Source organism: Penicillium mononematosum (assembly GCF_028829835.1).
Source record: "Penicillium mononematosum strain IBT 11891 chromosome Unknown utg000001l:1.0-4488741.0:1.0-4491989.0, whole genome shotgun sequence".
NCBI lineage: Eukaryota > Fungi > Ascomycota > Eurotiomycetes > Eurotiales > Aspergillaceae > Penicillium > Penicillium mononematosum.
In genome coordinates, this window is record NW_026643271.1 from 4,442,849 (window position 1) to 4,458,115 (window position 15,267).

General features: G+C 48.7%; 6 protein-coding genes across 6 annotated transcripts; 4 read left to right on the forward strand and 2 right to left on the reverse strand.

The window, feature by feature from the left end:
- Positions 1–329: 329 nt before the first annotated feature.
- N7519_001700 (uncharacterized protein) lies at positions 330–1,418 on the forward strand (the record flags this gene model as incomplete). Its single annotated transcript, XM_057288478.1, has 2 exons — positions 330–377; positions 429–1,418. 2 exons carry the CDS (start codon positions 330–332, stop codon positions 1,416–1,418), a joined length of 1,038 nt encoding a protein of 345 aa, XP_057154561.1.
- A 617-nt stretch (positions 1,419–2,035) lies between these two features.
- Positions 2,036–3,852, forward strand: N7519_001701 (MFS transporter; the record flags this gene model as incomplete). The annotated part of the gene is made up of 2 exons (XM_057288479.1): positions 2,036–2,354; positions 2,417–3,852. 2 exons carry the CDS (start codon positions 2,036–2,038, stop codon positions 3,850–3,852), a joined length of 1,755 nt encoding a protein of 584 aa, XP_057154562.1.
- Positions 3,853–4,121: 269 nt separating this feature from the next.
- N7519_001702 (putative DSBA family oxidoreductase) lies at positions 4,122–5,072 on the forward strand (the record flags this gene model as incomplete). The annotated part of the gene is made up of 6 exons (XM_057288480.1): positions 4,122–4,187; positions 4,224–4,303; positions 4,351–4,391; positions 4,454–4,581; positions 4,632–4,948; positions 5,000–5,072. The coding sequence occupies 6 exons, from the start codon at positions 4,122–4,124 to the stop codon at positions 5,070–5,072; spliced, it is 705 nt and encodes a 234-aa protein (XP_057154563.1).
- A 567-nt stretch (positions 5,073–5,639) lies between these two features.
- N7519_001703 (NAD(P)-dependent oxidoreductase) lies at positions 5,640–6,652 on the forward strand (the record flags this gene model as incomplete). Its single annotated transcript, XM_057288481.1, has 2 exons — positions 5,640–5,684; positions 5,753–6,652. The coding sequence occupies 2 exons, from the start codon at positions 5,640–5,642 to the stop codon at positions 6,650–6,652; spliced, it is 945 nt and encodes a 314-aa protein (XP_057154564.1).
- A 244-nt stretch (positions 6,653–6,896) lies between these two features.
- On the reverse strand, positions 6,897–8,712 carry N7519_001704 (sugar porter family MFS transporter; the record flags this gene model as incomplete). Its single annotated transcript, XM_057288482.1, has 4 exons — positions 8,490–8,712; positions 8,315–8,430; positions 8,238–8,259; positions 6,897–8,209 (listed from the first exon to the last, which is right to left on the reverse strand). Exons 1-4 carry the CDS (start codon positions 8,701–8,703, stop codon positions 6,897–6,899), a joined length of 1,665 nt encoding a protein of 554 aa, XP_057154565.1. The 5' UTR covers positions 8,704–8,712.
- A 3,217-nt stretch (positions 8,713–11,929) lies between these two features.
- N7519_001705 (putative GTPase NOG1) lies at positions 11,930–14,202 on the reverse strand (the record flags this gene model as incomplete). The annotated part of the gene is made up of 5 exons (XM_057288483.1): positions 11,930–11,971; positions 12,066–13,753; positions 13,807–13,908; positions 13,998–14,106; positions 14,182–14,202. 5 exons carry the CDS (start codon positions 14,200–14,202, stop codon positions 11,930–11,932), a joined length of 1,962 nt encoding a protein of 653 aa, XP_057154566.1.
- Positions 14,203–15,267: the final 1,065 nt, after the last annotated feature.

Below are 15,267 nucleotides of genomic sequence, written 5' to 3' on the forward strand. Positions count from 1 at the left end.
ATGCCGCAACTAACCGGTAGAAACCACACTTCCCCAGTTGGTGTCCCACATGGGTGGTGAGGTGGGCTGGCAGTGGACTTGGCAGTGGACTGGCGCACTAAAAAAAACCCAAAAAAGGAAATATATGCCCGCCTCACGTGCTATGACATCACTTATCACTTATCGTCAATCTGTTGTGTCGATACACAGAGATCAACAGTGTAACTCACACCTTGTTGTCCATTGTTGCATTAAATATTGACCTTTTGGAGTATACTAACTAGCATAAATGACTTAAATGACCTCTATTCCCAGGTTGTAACCCAATTAACACACAATAATCATCAACTATGAACCCCGCCAACCCCGCAATGACCTTGAACTCGCTACCTAACGAAGTATGTATACAGGGTATACACCCTGAGCAATGGATCTAAACATATCTCTAGGTATTCATTCAAATTCTATCCGACTTCTCAACCCGGACACTTCTCCCACTCACGTCAGTCAACCACCGGTTCCACGCTCTGGTCCTAAGAATCCTCCACTACCGCCTGCTCCTTAGCATGCCGCTCAAGGAATATAAACTACTGCTGGAATGCTTCCATCCCAGCTCAAAGCTCACTGAGCCACATGTCTTCTGCAAATACCTCGGTACAGATGGACTGAACGAGCGTCATGATGAAACGGGTCTGTTATACGAGAATATCGATGCCGCCCACCACCTAGGTAGGGTGACAGGACTATATTCGCGCTTTCGTCCAGAGGTAAGCAGCGATGATGAAGATGAACGAGGCACAATTGGCTCCAAGTCCGGTTTCTCGCCAGGTAGGATGCTTCTGTATTCGGAGGTGGTGGGGTTCATACGGGCTGACATTAATGGGGGTCGAGAAGGCAAAGGAGAGGATGCTGTGATACGTGAGGTTACTTTAAATGGATATGAGGATTTCTCACAGTTATGTGTGGTGGCCAATCTAGTGCAAGTCAAGCCGGGAACATCGTTGCTGTTGAGTGCATCGACTATTGAGGATGGGTTTGTTCGGTTATGGAGGGAGTGGTTGCGTGGCCAAAGCGGGAGGATGAAGAAGACTACCGAGATTGACTGGGAAGAGGACTCTGAAAGGATGTCTTTCGATGACGATATACTGTGGGTGGATATGAGCAAGACCGTTGGGTTGAAAATGCACGTGCGGCCGAAGGCGTGGGATCCGTCTCTTCCAGTGCTCATTCAGGATGATCGGAATGATGACTCTTGGGTTGGGTATGAGGTTATTCTGGAAGGTGAGTCACTACTACTGTGGAGAGCAACCCGTGTTGACTTGATAGAACTTCACATTCGCTCCACGCGGTTGCTGATGGCTGTAGAGCAGTCAAAGGAAGAGCAGAAAATCCATCAAACCAACGCAATGGTGATTGGGGCCCCAATTGCAGTATCTTGAGAATTGGTGGATAGTATCTGGTCCCGTGGCATATAATAGAATATATCTGAACGCATATACAATACGGGGAGCCCAAGAAGACTCATCTGTCACTATATTTGAACCTCAAGGCCACTCACTACTATACTACTAGGTAGTGTTTTTGACAAATCAAAACGGGGGAAGAGATTATATTATGGAGAACTTGGACTTTACATGAATGGTACAATAACATAAATTAAGCACATAGGTAGTAACGCATTTTCTTTATGAGACTACTGGTTCAATACTCAACCAGAGCCCTATGATATAGCGAAAAAGAGAAAAGAAATGTCTGCCAAGGTATCCAAGCCTCCGGGAAGCCGTAAGAATGGCGTTCGGGCCGACCTTTGAGCCAGTCAGGTTGCTCCCTTATATTGGACTCCACTGAAAATTTGTGCATAATTGCCGAGATATATATACCTAGGTGTACATTTCAATGGTTTAGACCGAGGCTGCTCTCGGTTGTTCTATTTGAGGCTGTTTGGACCGATTCAATATTAGTATTTTTTCTTTCTCTCTTACATAATTGATATCCTCCAATATACACACCCATATACCAGTCCACATCATTATATAGCTCCTGGCCTGAACCCAGCATGATAGTCCCCGACGGCGAGGCCATGCAGCCTTCAAAAATCCCTTTCTGGCGCCTGATCTTCGACCAAAAGGTGGTCACCGAGGAAGTCATGCAATTCCCATACAAAGGGTCAGGCACTGAAGACCACCCATACGCCGTGATCTGGATCCCTGCTGACCCGCGCAACCCTATGAACTTCCCCCCAACCAGGAAGTGGTCTATTACACTGCTTGTGTCATTCGTTACTCTCGCAGTGTCATTGGTCTCATCCGCCTTTTCAGGTGGAATGAGACAGATCATGGAGGACTTTGGTGCGGCCCAGGAAATCGTCATTCTCGGTGTATCGCTCTTCGTGCTCGGATTCGCTATTGGACCCTTGATCTGGGCGCCCCTTAGTGAGATGTTCGGCGGAAGCATATCTTTACCATCTCGTTTATGTTTCTCACCGTGTTCAATGCCGGCGCGGCGGGTGCAAAGAATATTGAGACGCTCATCATCCTGCGTTTCCTGGCGGGTTCCTTTGGATCATCGCCGTTTGGAAATGGAGGCGGCACTATTGCAGATATGTTTCCAGCTTCTCAGCGTGGTATCGCTATTAGTCTTTTTGCTGCTGCACCCTTCCTAGGACCGACACTAGGCCCTGTTATTGGAGGATTCCTAGCTGCCGCTGCCGGCTGGAGGTGGGTGGAGGGACTACTTGCTGCATTCTCGGGTGTGCTCTGGCTATGTATCATATTCTTGTTACCAGAGACATATGCACCTGTCCTATTGCGCCGTCGTGCCGAAAAGATGTCTGCCCTGACTGGCAAGGTGTATCGCAGTCAGCTTGACATCGACCGTGGCCCCGCTCCTATGGGCAAGACGCTGAAAACCGCGCTTTCCCGCCCGTGGGTTCTGCTATTCCGTGAGCCAATTGTGCTACTTTTCTCCATCTATATGGCAATCATCTATGGCACGCTCTACATGCTCTTCGCCGCCTACCCAATCGTCTTCCAAGAAGTCCGCGGCTGGAGCGAAGGGGTCGGCGGTCTTGCCTTCCTCGGCATCCTCGTCGGTATGGTGATGGCCGTGGTATACACATTCCCCGAGAATTTCCGCTACGCCAAAAAATGCAGCGAGACCACTGACCGACTCGCTCCCGAGCTGAGACTACCCCCAAGCATGGTCGGAGGTATAGCACTACCAGTCGGCTTATTCTGGTTCGCCTGGACGAACTCGCCTGACATCCACTGGATGGCCTCAGTCGCAGCTGGAGCGCCCTTTGGTTTCGGCATGGTCCTTGTCTTCCTCAGCGTGTTCAACTACCTTATCGACTCATACACGATATTCTCTGCCTCCGTGCTAGCCGCAAATTCCGCCCTCCGCTCGCTGTTCGGCATGGCCTTCCCGCTTTTCACAACCTACATGTACCATAACCTGGGCATACACTGGGCCTCGTCGGTTCCAGCCTTTTTAGCGCTTGCATGCGTGCCATTCCCATTCATATTCTACAAGTATGGCGCACGCATTAGGCAGCGCTGTACATACGCTTCTGAGGCGGACGCCTTTATGCGCCGCCTTGCTGAGAGGAACCAGGCGGTCCGCCGCGAGGAGCCTGACTCGGGGAAGGGTGATAAGACAGACTCGGTCACTCGGGTATCTGACGATGCCGACTCGAGTGATACTGATACTTTATCCACTGTTCCGTCTCGTACGATCGCGCGTTATGCGTCCCGCGCATCTCGGCAATCTGGCCGGTCTTTGCATCGTGTTGCAACTGCGACACAGTACGAGGAAAACCCTTATGACTTGGATCTGGTCAATACCCGACAGTCGGCTATCAGCCGCAAGGATTGAGTGGATGAGATACTGAATGAATAGTGCTACATACCCCAATTTAATGTATCTACTAAACCATATTTCCAATATGAAACCAACAGATTTGTAGACAATTTGGGGAACCTCCCAAGGTTGGAATTAAAATGATCACCTCATCATCGTCGGCGGGCCTCGGTCCATCTCCGCCTCGGCAACCTCCGCTATAATCGACTCATCTTCGCTGCTTCAACTGACCTGACTGGTAATACGGAGGAAATTAAACAGAATCTGATCGATAATTCTTCGTCATGCCTGGCAAGATTGATGCTTACGTTGACTGCGGTATGAGAGCCCTCAGCTCCACCCCTGGGATCGTTGAATCCGCATTTCACTGACTGCCGCTTCGACAGTATCGCCATACTCATACTATGCGACGCTTTATCTCACGAAAGAATCGCAAGGCTCTAGAGTCACATGGGGTCGAGGTTGAGTATGCGCGTCCCTGGTTGTTAGATGGGATGTGAGCTAATAAGACAGATTCCACCCGGTCTTCTTAGGCGGGATTAATGTTGGCTCAGGTATCTAAAATAAAACGTTCTCTCATCAAGATTGACATTAAGATTGCTGACGTTTTGGACAGGGAATAAACCCCCATGGACACTGCCCGCTAAAGCAGCGTACTCCAAATTCGACTCGGAGCGAGCATGTAAATACTTTGGAGTCCCGCAGATCCAGACACCAATGTTCTTCCCAATCCTCTCAGTCATGGTATCATCCTCTCTCTATCTTGGAATATTTCTCCCTCACTAACCAACCAGCCCCAACGATGTATGATCTACATCAAAAGCCACTTCCCGCGCGAGCAGTACGAAACCACCTTCCTGTCGCTGTGGGAGTGGATGTTCTACAAAAACATCGACATCAGCAAGCCAGAGAAGTTAGCTGAGCTATTCCAGAGCAACGGGTACTCCGACTCGGAAGTCAGGAAAATCCTGGCCGCGGCATCCAGCCCGGAATTCAAGCAAGCTTTGACGTCCAATACGCAGATTGCTCTTGATAAGGGAGCCTATGGTGCGCCGTGGTTTTGGGTGCGGAATGCCGAGGGCAAAGAGCAGCCGTTTTTCGGTAGTGATCGGTATGTTATGTATGATCTCTGTGCAGTGAATGAATGCTGATTTTGTTATAGGTTTGCATTTATGTGGATGTATCTCGGGTTGCCATTTCAGGATGTTGCGATTGTTGAGAGGTCGAGGCTTTAGACCCTGTCGAGTTTCGATCTGATTCCATATGCTCTTTTGGATATGTCAATGATCTACCAAGATACGGAGTATCGTCGGATTTCTTAGTCTAGCTCTTAGCTTCAACAACAATCTCATCTCACATTTGCACCATGCACTTCGACGTCTACCATGTAGACCTCTCCTCACAAGTATATTCGTGGTGATATGTAGATGCCAAGACTAATTTCCCAAGTAAACACTGAACCCTTAAAAAGAGGTCGAATATGGAGTATTATATACGGGGAATGAGATGTCCATTCGTCGTGTAGTTAATCCTTTTTTGGCTTACTTTATACATATTGTCGCGAACTTGGCCCCCAAGTTTTAGCTACATATTAGTTGCCTATTAGGTTGGGGGCCATTTCAAGTTGGCCCTAATAGAACCTAAAATATGAACATGTATACAACATACAGAACTACAGAACTACATAGGACGACCGCAACCGGCTAAGATCTGAACCGTTTTACCCCGCATCCTCCCCCACACTTACAAAGTCCCGATTCTTTGGAGTCTTACGGTCTTCACTCTACCCACCTCTACTAACCATGGCGGGACGAGTTTCATGGATAGGTCTCGGAAACATCGGCCGTGTAAGTTAACAACACGCCCCCCCCCCCCACCACCCCCAACAAAAACCAAGCCTAACAAGCTATCCCAGGGCATGAGCCAAAACATCGCCCAGAAAGGTCCCCAAACTGGCCCGCTCCTTCTCTACAACCGCACAACTGCACGAGCAACAGCCCATGCGTCCGAACTCACAAACGCTAAAGCCGTAACAACCCTCGCCGAAGCAGTAAATGAATCCGATTTGATCTTTACCTGCGTCGGCGACGACACCGCCCTCGACTCAATTGTCACCGCAATCCTCTCGGATCCCAGAATCTCGCAAGACCTGTCTGACAAGACCTTCATCGATTGCTCAACTGTGCACCCGGATACATCCCGACGAACCGAAGCAGCCTTCCACGAGCGAGGAGCAGGCTTCGTCGCCTGTCCCGTTTTCGGGGCACCGAATATGGCAGACGCAGGACAACTTATTGTCGTTCCGGCTGGGAAGCGTGCATCAATCGAGAAAGTGCGACCATTCTTCAACGGTGTCGTGTCCAAGAAAACGATTGACCTCTCATCTGGAAGTGGAGCTGATATAGACGTTGGACGGGCGTCCACACTGAAAGTACTGGGTAACACGTTCATTCTCAATACTGTCGGTGTTCTTGCTGAGGCGCTTGTTGCCGCTGAGGCGTCTGGCCTTGGGGTTGAGCCGTTGCAAGAATGGCTGGGGCTTTTCGCGCCAGGTCCATTTGCCAATTATGCGGAGAGAATGGTGGGCGGGGATTATTGTACCCGGGAGGAGCCGCTTTTTGCAGTTGATCTTGCCCGGAAGGATCTGGGACATGCTTATGGGATTGCGAAAGAGGGAGGACTGCGGATGAAGAATGTTGAGGTTATGGATGGGCTTCTGGAGGATGTTAAGGAGGCCAAGGGGGTCAAGGGAGATGTTGCTGCTGTTTATGGGGCGGTTAGAAAGGGGGCTGGGATGGAGTTCGGGAATCAATGAGGTTATTGGGAGGATGGGATTAGATCTTATTTTGTGATAAGGAGCTGATTTGGATCGACTTGATAAAAAAAATAATATTGCTAAGACAAGCCTTGCTTGTAGCTATTAAATCATGGTCTCCATAGGGATATGGTGGAGACTCAATTGATCAAGGAGTAGTTAATTATGAAGACAGAATTTTTTTTTCTTTAAAAAAAAGCACAAGCGACGCGCGATACGCGCTCTCGTTTCAGTCATTATCGCATTACTCGCGAATTTCCTGAGACTCGTCGTGGTGCTGGTGCTCACCAGTGCCGGCCTCACCCTCTTTGCGACCCCCGGTGGAAGGTCGGTGCAGGTCGTCAACGATGCCCTCGGGGGGAACCCAGCTGGAGGACTTCCAGGGCTTGACGTGGAGGACGTACATGGTGTCGACCTCCTCGAGGGTCCGGCCCTGGGTCTCGTTGACGAAGAAGAAGACAACGAGAATGGCGAGGAAGCAGCAGGCGGCGAAGACGTAACCGTAGCGGAAGTCGATGGTGTTGGAGATGAAGGGGGTGAAGAAGGAGATCAGGAAGTTCCAGGTCCAGTTGGCAGCGGTAGCAACACCCATACAGACAGCGCGGTACTTGAAGGGGTACATCTCACCACAGATGGCCCAGACGATAGGACCCCAGGTGGTGGCGAAGCCGACAATGAAGAAGCAGGTGAAGACAATCATGGCAACACCGGCGGGGTGAGAGGAGGGGTTGGTGTTTAGGATCTCGTGGCCGACGGAGGCCCAGATCATGAAGCAGACGAACATCCATGCGGCACCGTACATCAGGCACTTGCGGCGACCATAGTGCTCGACGATGTACAGACCGGGCAGGGTCATACCGAAGTTGACAGCACCGAGAATGATGGAGGTGACGTAAGAGTTGCTCAGACCGATACCCTGGAAGATACTGGTTCCGTAGTAGAAGATGAAGTTGGCACCGGTCAACTGCTGCAGAGACTGCAAAGCGATACCGAGCAAGATACGGTGCAGCATGCGGGGACCGGTGAAGACCTCTTGCCAGGGAGCATTGCCGTTGGCGAGCTCCTCCTCAAGCTTCTGCTTCATATCGGCCATCTCCTGGGCAACGACACGGTGGTTGTGGGGGACACCGTAGAGCTTGCACATGACATTGCGGGCCTCTTCGGCACGACCGTGGCGGTAGGCGTAACGAGGGGACTCGGGCAAGAAGAGGGTGCCGACACCAAGGATCAGGGGCCAGGCGAAGCCAATGCCCATGGTGATGCGCCACGAGGCGGCGTTCCCGAGGGTCTCGGTGCCGAAGTTGACAATGTACGAGATGAAGATACCGAAGGCAACGAAGAGCTGGAACGCACTGACCATAGCACCACGGACCTGGCGAGGGGCAGACTCAGACTGGTACATGGGGACGACGCTGGAAAGCGCACCGACACCCAGACCAGCAACCCAACGACCGAGAGCAATCTGGTACCATTTATCGGTGGTGGCAATCTGCACAATGATACCGACGATGTGGAGGAGGGCCCAGAAGGAGATAGAGAACTTGCGGCCAATGCGGTCTGCAATTGGGGGCAGCCACCAGGGCACCAATCATAGTTCCGATGGAGAGCTAATATAGAGTTTAGTATATGACGGGAACACAACAACAAACTTTTCCAACATACCAGGCCGACAATCAGACCGTTGCGAACGTTACTGAAAGCATATTCTCCGGTGGCGGCATTGTACTCAGCGAAGCGCTGCTTGAAATCGATCATGGTAGTGAAACCCGAGATTTGACCTGAGGTTCGGTTATTATTAACGTTGCATCTACAGTGGCAATGGCTGTGTGACACTAACCAGTAGAGTATCCGAAGATGAAACCACCCATGGAGACACACAGACCAAGGATGAAAGACCGCCAGGTCAGGTACTTGACGGGGCTATCATCGAGAGTGAGGTTATCCTTTTCAGCGGTAGTCGAGTCGGCACGAGCAGGAGTTGCGGCCTGGGAGGAGAATTGGGATTCAGCCTTCCCAGGCTTGATCTTATCCATAAAGGTAGAGACACCCATATTGAACAGATCCGAACAGAAATAAATAAATAGAAACGAGTTGGAAAAAAGAAAAGAAAAAAAGGGGGGGGGGGAGAAGGGAGAGGGCGAACTAAATAGGTTGGGAAGTGTCGAGTGGCTCTTTCCCTTGGGGTACCGTGGATACTCCGCGTAGAGTTAGAAGAAAAAAAACGGGGGCCCGGATCTTTGTTACTGTCCCACGTTTTTTATTATTATGGGATGGGGTGAATTCGGGGTGAATTCGGGGTTCGAGGGTTGTAAATTTCACTCCACGGGCAAAAAAAGTCTGTTTTGGTCTTTTTCAATCTCTAGCGCCATGCACTCCGTGTTTGGGTTCCTTTTTTTATGGTGGAGAAGGTGGAGGATGGGGGAATGTTAGGAATGCACGTGAGTTGAATATGTATGGCATTGATGTGTACATTGTACATTTCCAAGGTTGGTATATCCATTGATGATTTATAGGTATCCAATGGGACTATGTACACAATGTGAACTGTACACAGCACTAAAGAATCAACAACATGGGAGCATAAAAACCAACTGATCACCAGACCTTCTTACCACCTTCTAGAAACATACGGGATTCAGTTAGATATCTGGGTCCTCGGTGCCAATGCACGAATGAGAATGTGGTTCCTGGGCCAAGTACGTAACAGTGACCATGACACTTCGGGTTGGGGTTCCTGCAATGTACGGAGTAAAAGAATAAATCACTCATGCCTCTTAAAGTGACGTATATGCCCAGGTGATCTCCTTCCGGGTGATGCCGTGTTTACCTACATAGGTATAGAGTGTACGGAGGTACCGGAGTATGGATAGATTGAAAACTGTGTAGGCATAGCAATTTACTCTACGAAAATATAGACGGGAACGAAAGGCAACTGAAACCGGGTGGATTCCCAAGAAAGAAAGTGCAAACCAGAAAATGCAAAGGAAAAAAAAAAAGTCCGATACCAAGAAAAGAGTGGGTCATTATGCGTGGATTCTGCTCTCTACCCGGTCATAGGGGCGCTGATCATAGTTAAAATTAAGAGCTGAAGAATGTATGATTGCAGTTTATAGCTAAACTAGGAACATTAAAGGAAAAAAAAAGAAGCTCTAAACATAGAGGGAGATAGTCCCATTTATATCTTTGAACATATTCCAGCTGAAACGTGCTGATAAGAAACTCAAGCTGGGCATGAGAAAGAGCAGAGACCCACCACCGGTGAGGATTCGGTCGACTCCCGCGCAGAGATTTCCGATCGGTTGACTTTTCGTCTCCATTTTTCTCAATCGGCACACCGAATGTGCTTTCTATTCCGAGCCGATTGGCATCCCGAGTCGGGATAGCTGCCGACCCTGGCCGAATGGACTTTGTACAATAAAACCATGTGGAATATTATATATGAATTGAAATTGAAAATTGTTGAATACATTATAAATATTCATGGATATATATTCATGAATACTTAACTCTAGCATGATACCATTTTCCCTATATTTTATTTGGCTTGCATGTTCGGCATGCCTAGGTGTCTTTCTCGGCATCCCTTGTTCGACCTAGACCCATAATAAAAATCCACTAATAGAAATCCACTAAGGAAAAAAAAGAAAAGATTTTTTTTTTTTCTCTGACATTCAACAAGTGCTATCATTATTAATAACTGAGGTATCAAACCACTAAGAGAGTGAAAACTGTGAAAACTCTGTAGAGACCCTAAACTTCCTCTGGTTAGCCTCCGACCAGGAAGTCGACCCAATCCCGCCAATTTCGCCTTATCAGCGTCGATGCCCGTGTGAGCTGCCTTTTTTTATGCAACCCTAGATTGGACTGATCTCGGGCAAGCCCGGCAGGCTTTATGTACGTTGTACGTTGTACGTTGTACAATGAATGCAGTGTAACCATTCTGATGTCTTGGCGTCTGTACTCCGTACAAAACAGCAAATCATCTTTATGAGTTTGTTGCATGATCCTATTGATTTAAGGATTCAGGTAAAATCCGGTACACCTGAGAATAGATCTTCACTCTCTCCATATTGAGAACATTCTGATGAACTATAATAAATGACTCCAGATAGAACCAATTTGGTAAAACAAATATTTTATCCCGAGCAATCTACTTCGTACTCCATATATATGTCGACGCCTAATCTTTTCTTCCAAAAACAGAGGACATACTCCGTACGCAGTACGGGCGACCAGTATAATGACGTGTATCATCTATGTTGCATTAGCACATATGTTGTTCGTACTTATACACATCGTGCCATACCACCCAAATAAGCAACCCTGCCTCCTCCCTCTATGAAACAAAGCTACCCTATTACATGCGAAATGCTTGTCTCTAATCCAACTTTTTGTCAAGGGTCCAGCGAGGAAATCGTGCTTTTCTTTTATTTAGCACATATCTGATGCCATCATTCCTCTGTAATCTAGTGTTCGGCCGACGTCTAGAGGTAAGCTGTTCCACCTATATAATAAGCATTGCTACCAGGATCATCCCTTTTCTCCAATGATGCTGTCAGAGTGTGAGCCCATGAATACATTAATTTGATAAGTCCCATCCATGGATGTTTGTGCATGAGTCTGATTCATCTGTGCCACCTTACTTTTCTCGGGATATCCGCCTATCCGCCAATGCTTTTATGTTGTATGTATTTATTTCGACATTCAAGTTATGCTACATGAATCCTAGCAAATAACTAGAAACATAGAAGAATCATATGATTGGTGAACATTATTGACTATCAGTGCATCTGCAAGAAGGGACCTTGGAATGCGTGGACGTAACCAGATAAGCACCGGGGAGACTGGGATGAGGGGTCCACCTGTCTCCGGGTGTTCTTAAGGTTATAATCTGGGGACATACATCTACGTACAAAAAGGGGTTAATAATGAAGATTAGGTACCTAGGTAGTCCACGACACAAGCTTAATAAAACCAAAGATCATCTGTATTGGCGGTATATGCAAGATCATCAAGTCAAGAACTTTTCCGTCCTATTGACCAGGAGGACAAACTCCCACAAATCATTACTGTGTCAAATAAACATAGAAATCATCCACAGTAAAACAGTTGTGGAAACCAAAAATGTGCGTCAAATGAACATTTGAACGAAACTCGGAGGGGTAACAAAAATTCTCGAAACATAAAACGCCCAACACCATTTTGCACCCGGTAATCGTAACCAATGGACAATGATTAAGAATGGGTCTCGTTTCAGCCGCATCAGCATCGGGACTTCTAACGACGATCCGTCTTGCCCATACCACGCTTTCCGGAGAACTGAAGAGAAAATAGTTAGCACTGACTGAAAAAAAAGAAGGAAAGAAATCAAGAAAAAAAGAAAAGAAAAGAAAAGAAAAGGAGAGAAACATACCAAATGCTTCGCAAGAGAGGCGGTTGTGTGGCGATCAGCCTCACCAGCACGAGCCATACGGTTCATCTTCTTCTGGCCCAGCTTAGCCATACGCTCAGCCTTATCACGGCTGCTGAAGGTGGTAACACCGTCGTGACGACGATCAGTGGCCGGTGTGCTGCGGGCGCGGCTCTTGGCACGAGCAAGGGCCTTGTGTGGGTTGTCATCGACGTCCATAGCGTCGGGGTCGGCAGTAGGTTCACGGATAGTAGTACGTCCGCGAGACGGATTGGCGGCGCGGGCACGGGAACCAGCGGCACCATTGTCGTAGCCAGCGGAATCCAGACCCCTGGTCATCTCGGACAGCTTCTTGGCCTTGGCGCTGCGGGGGATGGCGGCGCGGTTCTTGAGCGACTTGCGCATCTTGGCTTCGTTGCGCATCAGCACACGCTTCTCGCGGATGAGATCGGCCTTCAAGCGGTTGTCGGCGTCCTCGGCATCCTCCACGCTCTCGTCCGACTCGTAATACCCATCTGCCTCGAGCTTCTCTTCCTCCTCCTCGAGGGCGGCAAGCTTGCTCTCGATATCCGGATCCACAAAGTCGTAGATGTTCTTGCCCTTCCACACCTCGGGGATCTTGTCGTGGTTCCACTCCTCGCTGCCGAGGGTGTAATCGCGCTGCATGTCGAAGTTGTAGACACCGGCACCACCGTTTTCCTCTTCGATGTCGCGCTCCAGTCTCCGGCGGTTGGGATCGTTCTTGTCGTACTTCTTGAGGTCCTTGACACCTTCGGGGATGAACGTCTCACGCACACCGCCCATAGGCTGAGCCACGTGGATACGGGACAAAACGTCGCCGAGACGGCTGCCGGGGGTGGCAGCGCTGGAGCCGGACTTGAGCTTCTGGGAAACTCGCTCGGCGAGGAGCTTGTCGCAGGCGGCGTTCTTGACAGCGCTCACACCTTCGGTGGTGGTGCAGGAAGCCTGCAGCAACTCGACATCCTCTGCCTTGAGGATCTCCTGCAGTTGCTCCTGGTACTCAGGCTCCAGGTCCTCAGGGCGGCGCACATCGATCTTGTTCACGACAATGAACACGATCTTGTTGGCGAACAAGGGCTTGATACTGTGGAAAAGCTTGATCTGGTCGCCGACGGAGTACCCACACTGCTCGGAAAGATCCATGAAGTAGAGGATAGCGGACCGCAAGTGAGCAACAGCGGTGATCGACTGCATTTCAATGGTGTTCATCTCCTCCAGAGGGTGGTCCAGGATTCCAGGGGTATCGATAGCCTGGAAACGGAGATATTTGTAATCGAAATGGCCGACGAACAGACTCTTCGTGGTGAAAGCATAAGGCTGAACATCGACATCGGCACGGGTGATATTGCGCAGGAAGCTCGACTTTCCGACGTTGGGGTATCCACAGATCAGGAGAGTACGAGTGTTGGGATCAATCGAGGGCAGACGGCCCAAGTGTTGGCGGACCTGCTCCAGGTAGACGAGGGGGTCCTTCAGGCGGCGGGTGATGGTTGCCATGCGACCGAGCGCAGCGCGCTTGAGCTGCTTGCACTGGAACAGAGACTGCGCATACTTGATGAGACGGACATAATCGCGAGAAACGGTTTCAATCAGATGCTTGGCGGTCGAGACTTGACCAAGGGCGATACGGAAGTGGTCGGCATCATAAAGAGTGTTCATCAAATCCTTGTCTGGCGGATATTAGACCCTTCTCCGGAGTGATCGTCATAGAAGTAGAACTTACGGAAAGGATGGATATCCTGCAGGCGAGGGAACCCATCAAGGATGTGCTGGAACTTCTCACCGAAAGTCTCCTGTGTATACTTGACTTTTCTGGTGTAGAATCCTAAGAGGGAAATTTTTGTTAGTGATTGTCTTTATGGATAATCTTTCTTTCTTTCTTTCATTTTTTTTTTTGGTTTCTGGGAAGGATACCTCTGATACGGCTAATCTTGAAACCAGCACGAATCTGTGTGGGAAGCTGTCTCTGAGTGCGACTCAGGACAATATCCAGGAATTCCTGGTGTGTCGGCACAGGCGCAATCTACCAAGCGGTGAAAAACACATTTAGCAATCTCTCTCCGTCAGTGCAAAAGGGGCTGTTGAAAAATTAACTCACATCCTTCCACGTCGTCTTCATGATGGGCACAAGTCAGGAGTCAAATAATTAATGACTCTTGAAGTAATGCCGTGAGTGAATGAGTGTTGACCGAGTGGGTTTTTCTCCACGAAAAAATTGTTGGCAGGCTTTTTTTTTTCTGCCGGGCGGAGGGTAAATGCGGGGACTAGGATTGGATGAATCATGATATAGGCGAGCCACGTGATATCATCAGCAAAATACCTACCTAGGTAGGTACATAGGTAGATACTGATATTTTATAATATCTTATAACGAGAATAACAAGAAAGATTAAGGGAAAAGAAACATAACAGGAATCAACGTCATTTTCGTGACTAGAACCCTCGCTATTATGTTGGAGGTATACTTAAGTAGCTCTGCTATGTGTGTCTAGGGCTTATTTATCCATCCTGTACAACATTCCAGGTTGTTAGGATATCATTCTAAACTCGAATAAACAAGTCGAAAGGGAAGAGCTGCAGAACATATGTCCAAGAACATCCAAGTACAAGGGTTCTAGAAGCCAGTAGCCCTTTGATCAAGAACGCAGACCGCCTTGGGGCTAAATGTAGTAGTACTTACAGATACATGGTAATCTACGGCAAAGGCCGGGTAGAGTACAGTACTGATAGGTTCCTATACTTTATCGGCTGAACTCCCCCGCCACTGCAAAAGTTCCTCCTCCACGTCTTTAAGAATACTTTCAAGGTTGTGTGAAACACGTCTCTGAATTGGAGACCTATCAAGTATACCCAAATATTACCTGAGTAAATCCAAGTACCTAGGTAAGTTCCGCCTGCGCTTTCTTCAATCTGATCCCGGTCGCAACAACCTCCTTGCCCACTACCATCGCAAAATTTCCAAGAATTGCCAACATTTTCCCAGAAGATTGCTAGAAGCATTTTTGAATTACTTTAATCAGGAACAGACCGTCAAATTACTGTTAAAACTAGACGTCTTCTTCGACTATTAGTCCCAATCACTTGCATGAGACTAATCCCCACCGTTCTAGATTCACATCCCTCGTCTACGCCACCAAGCCGGGTACCCCCCCCCTGCACTCCAATTGATCGTGGCACACTAGCC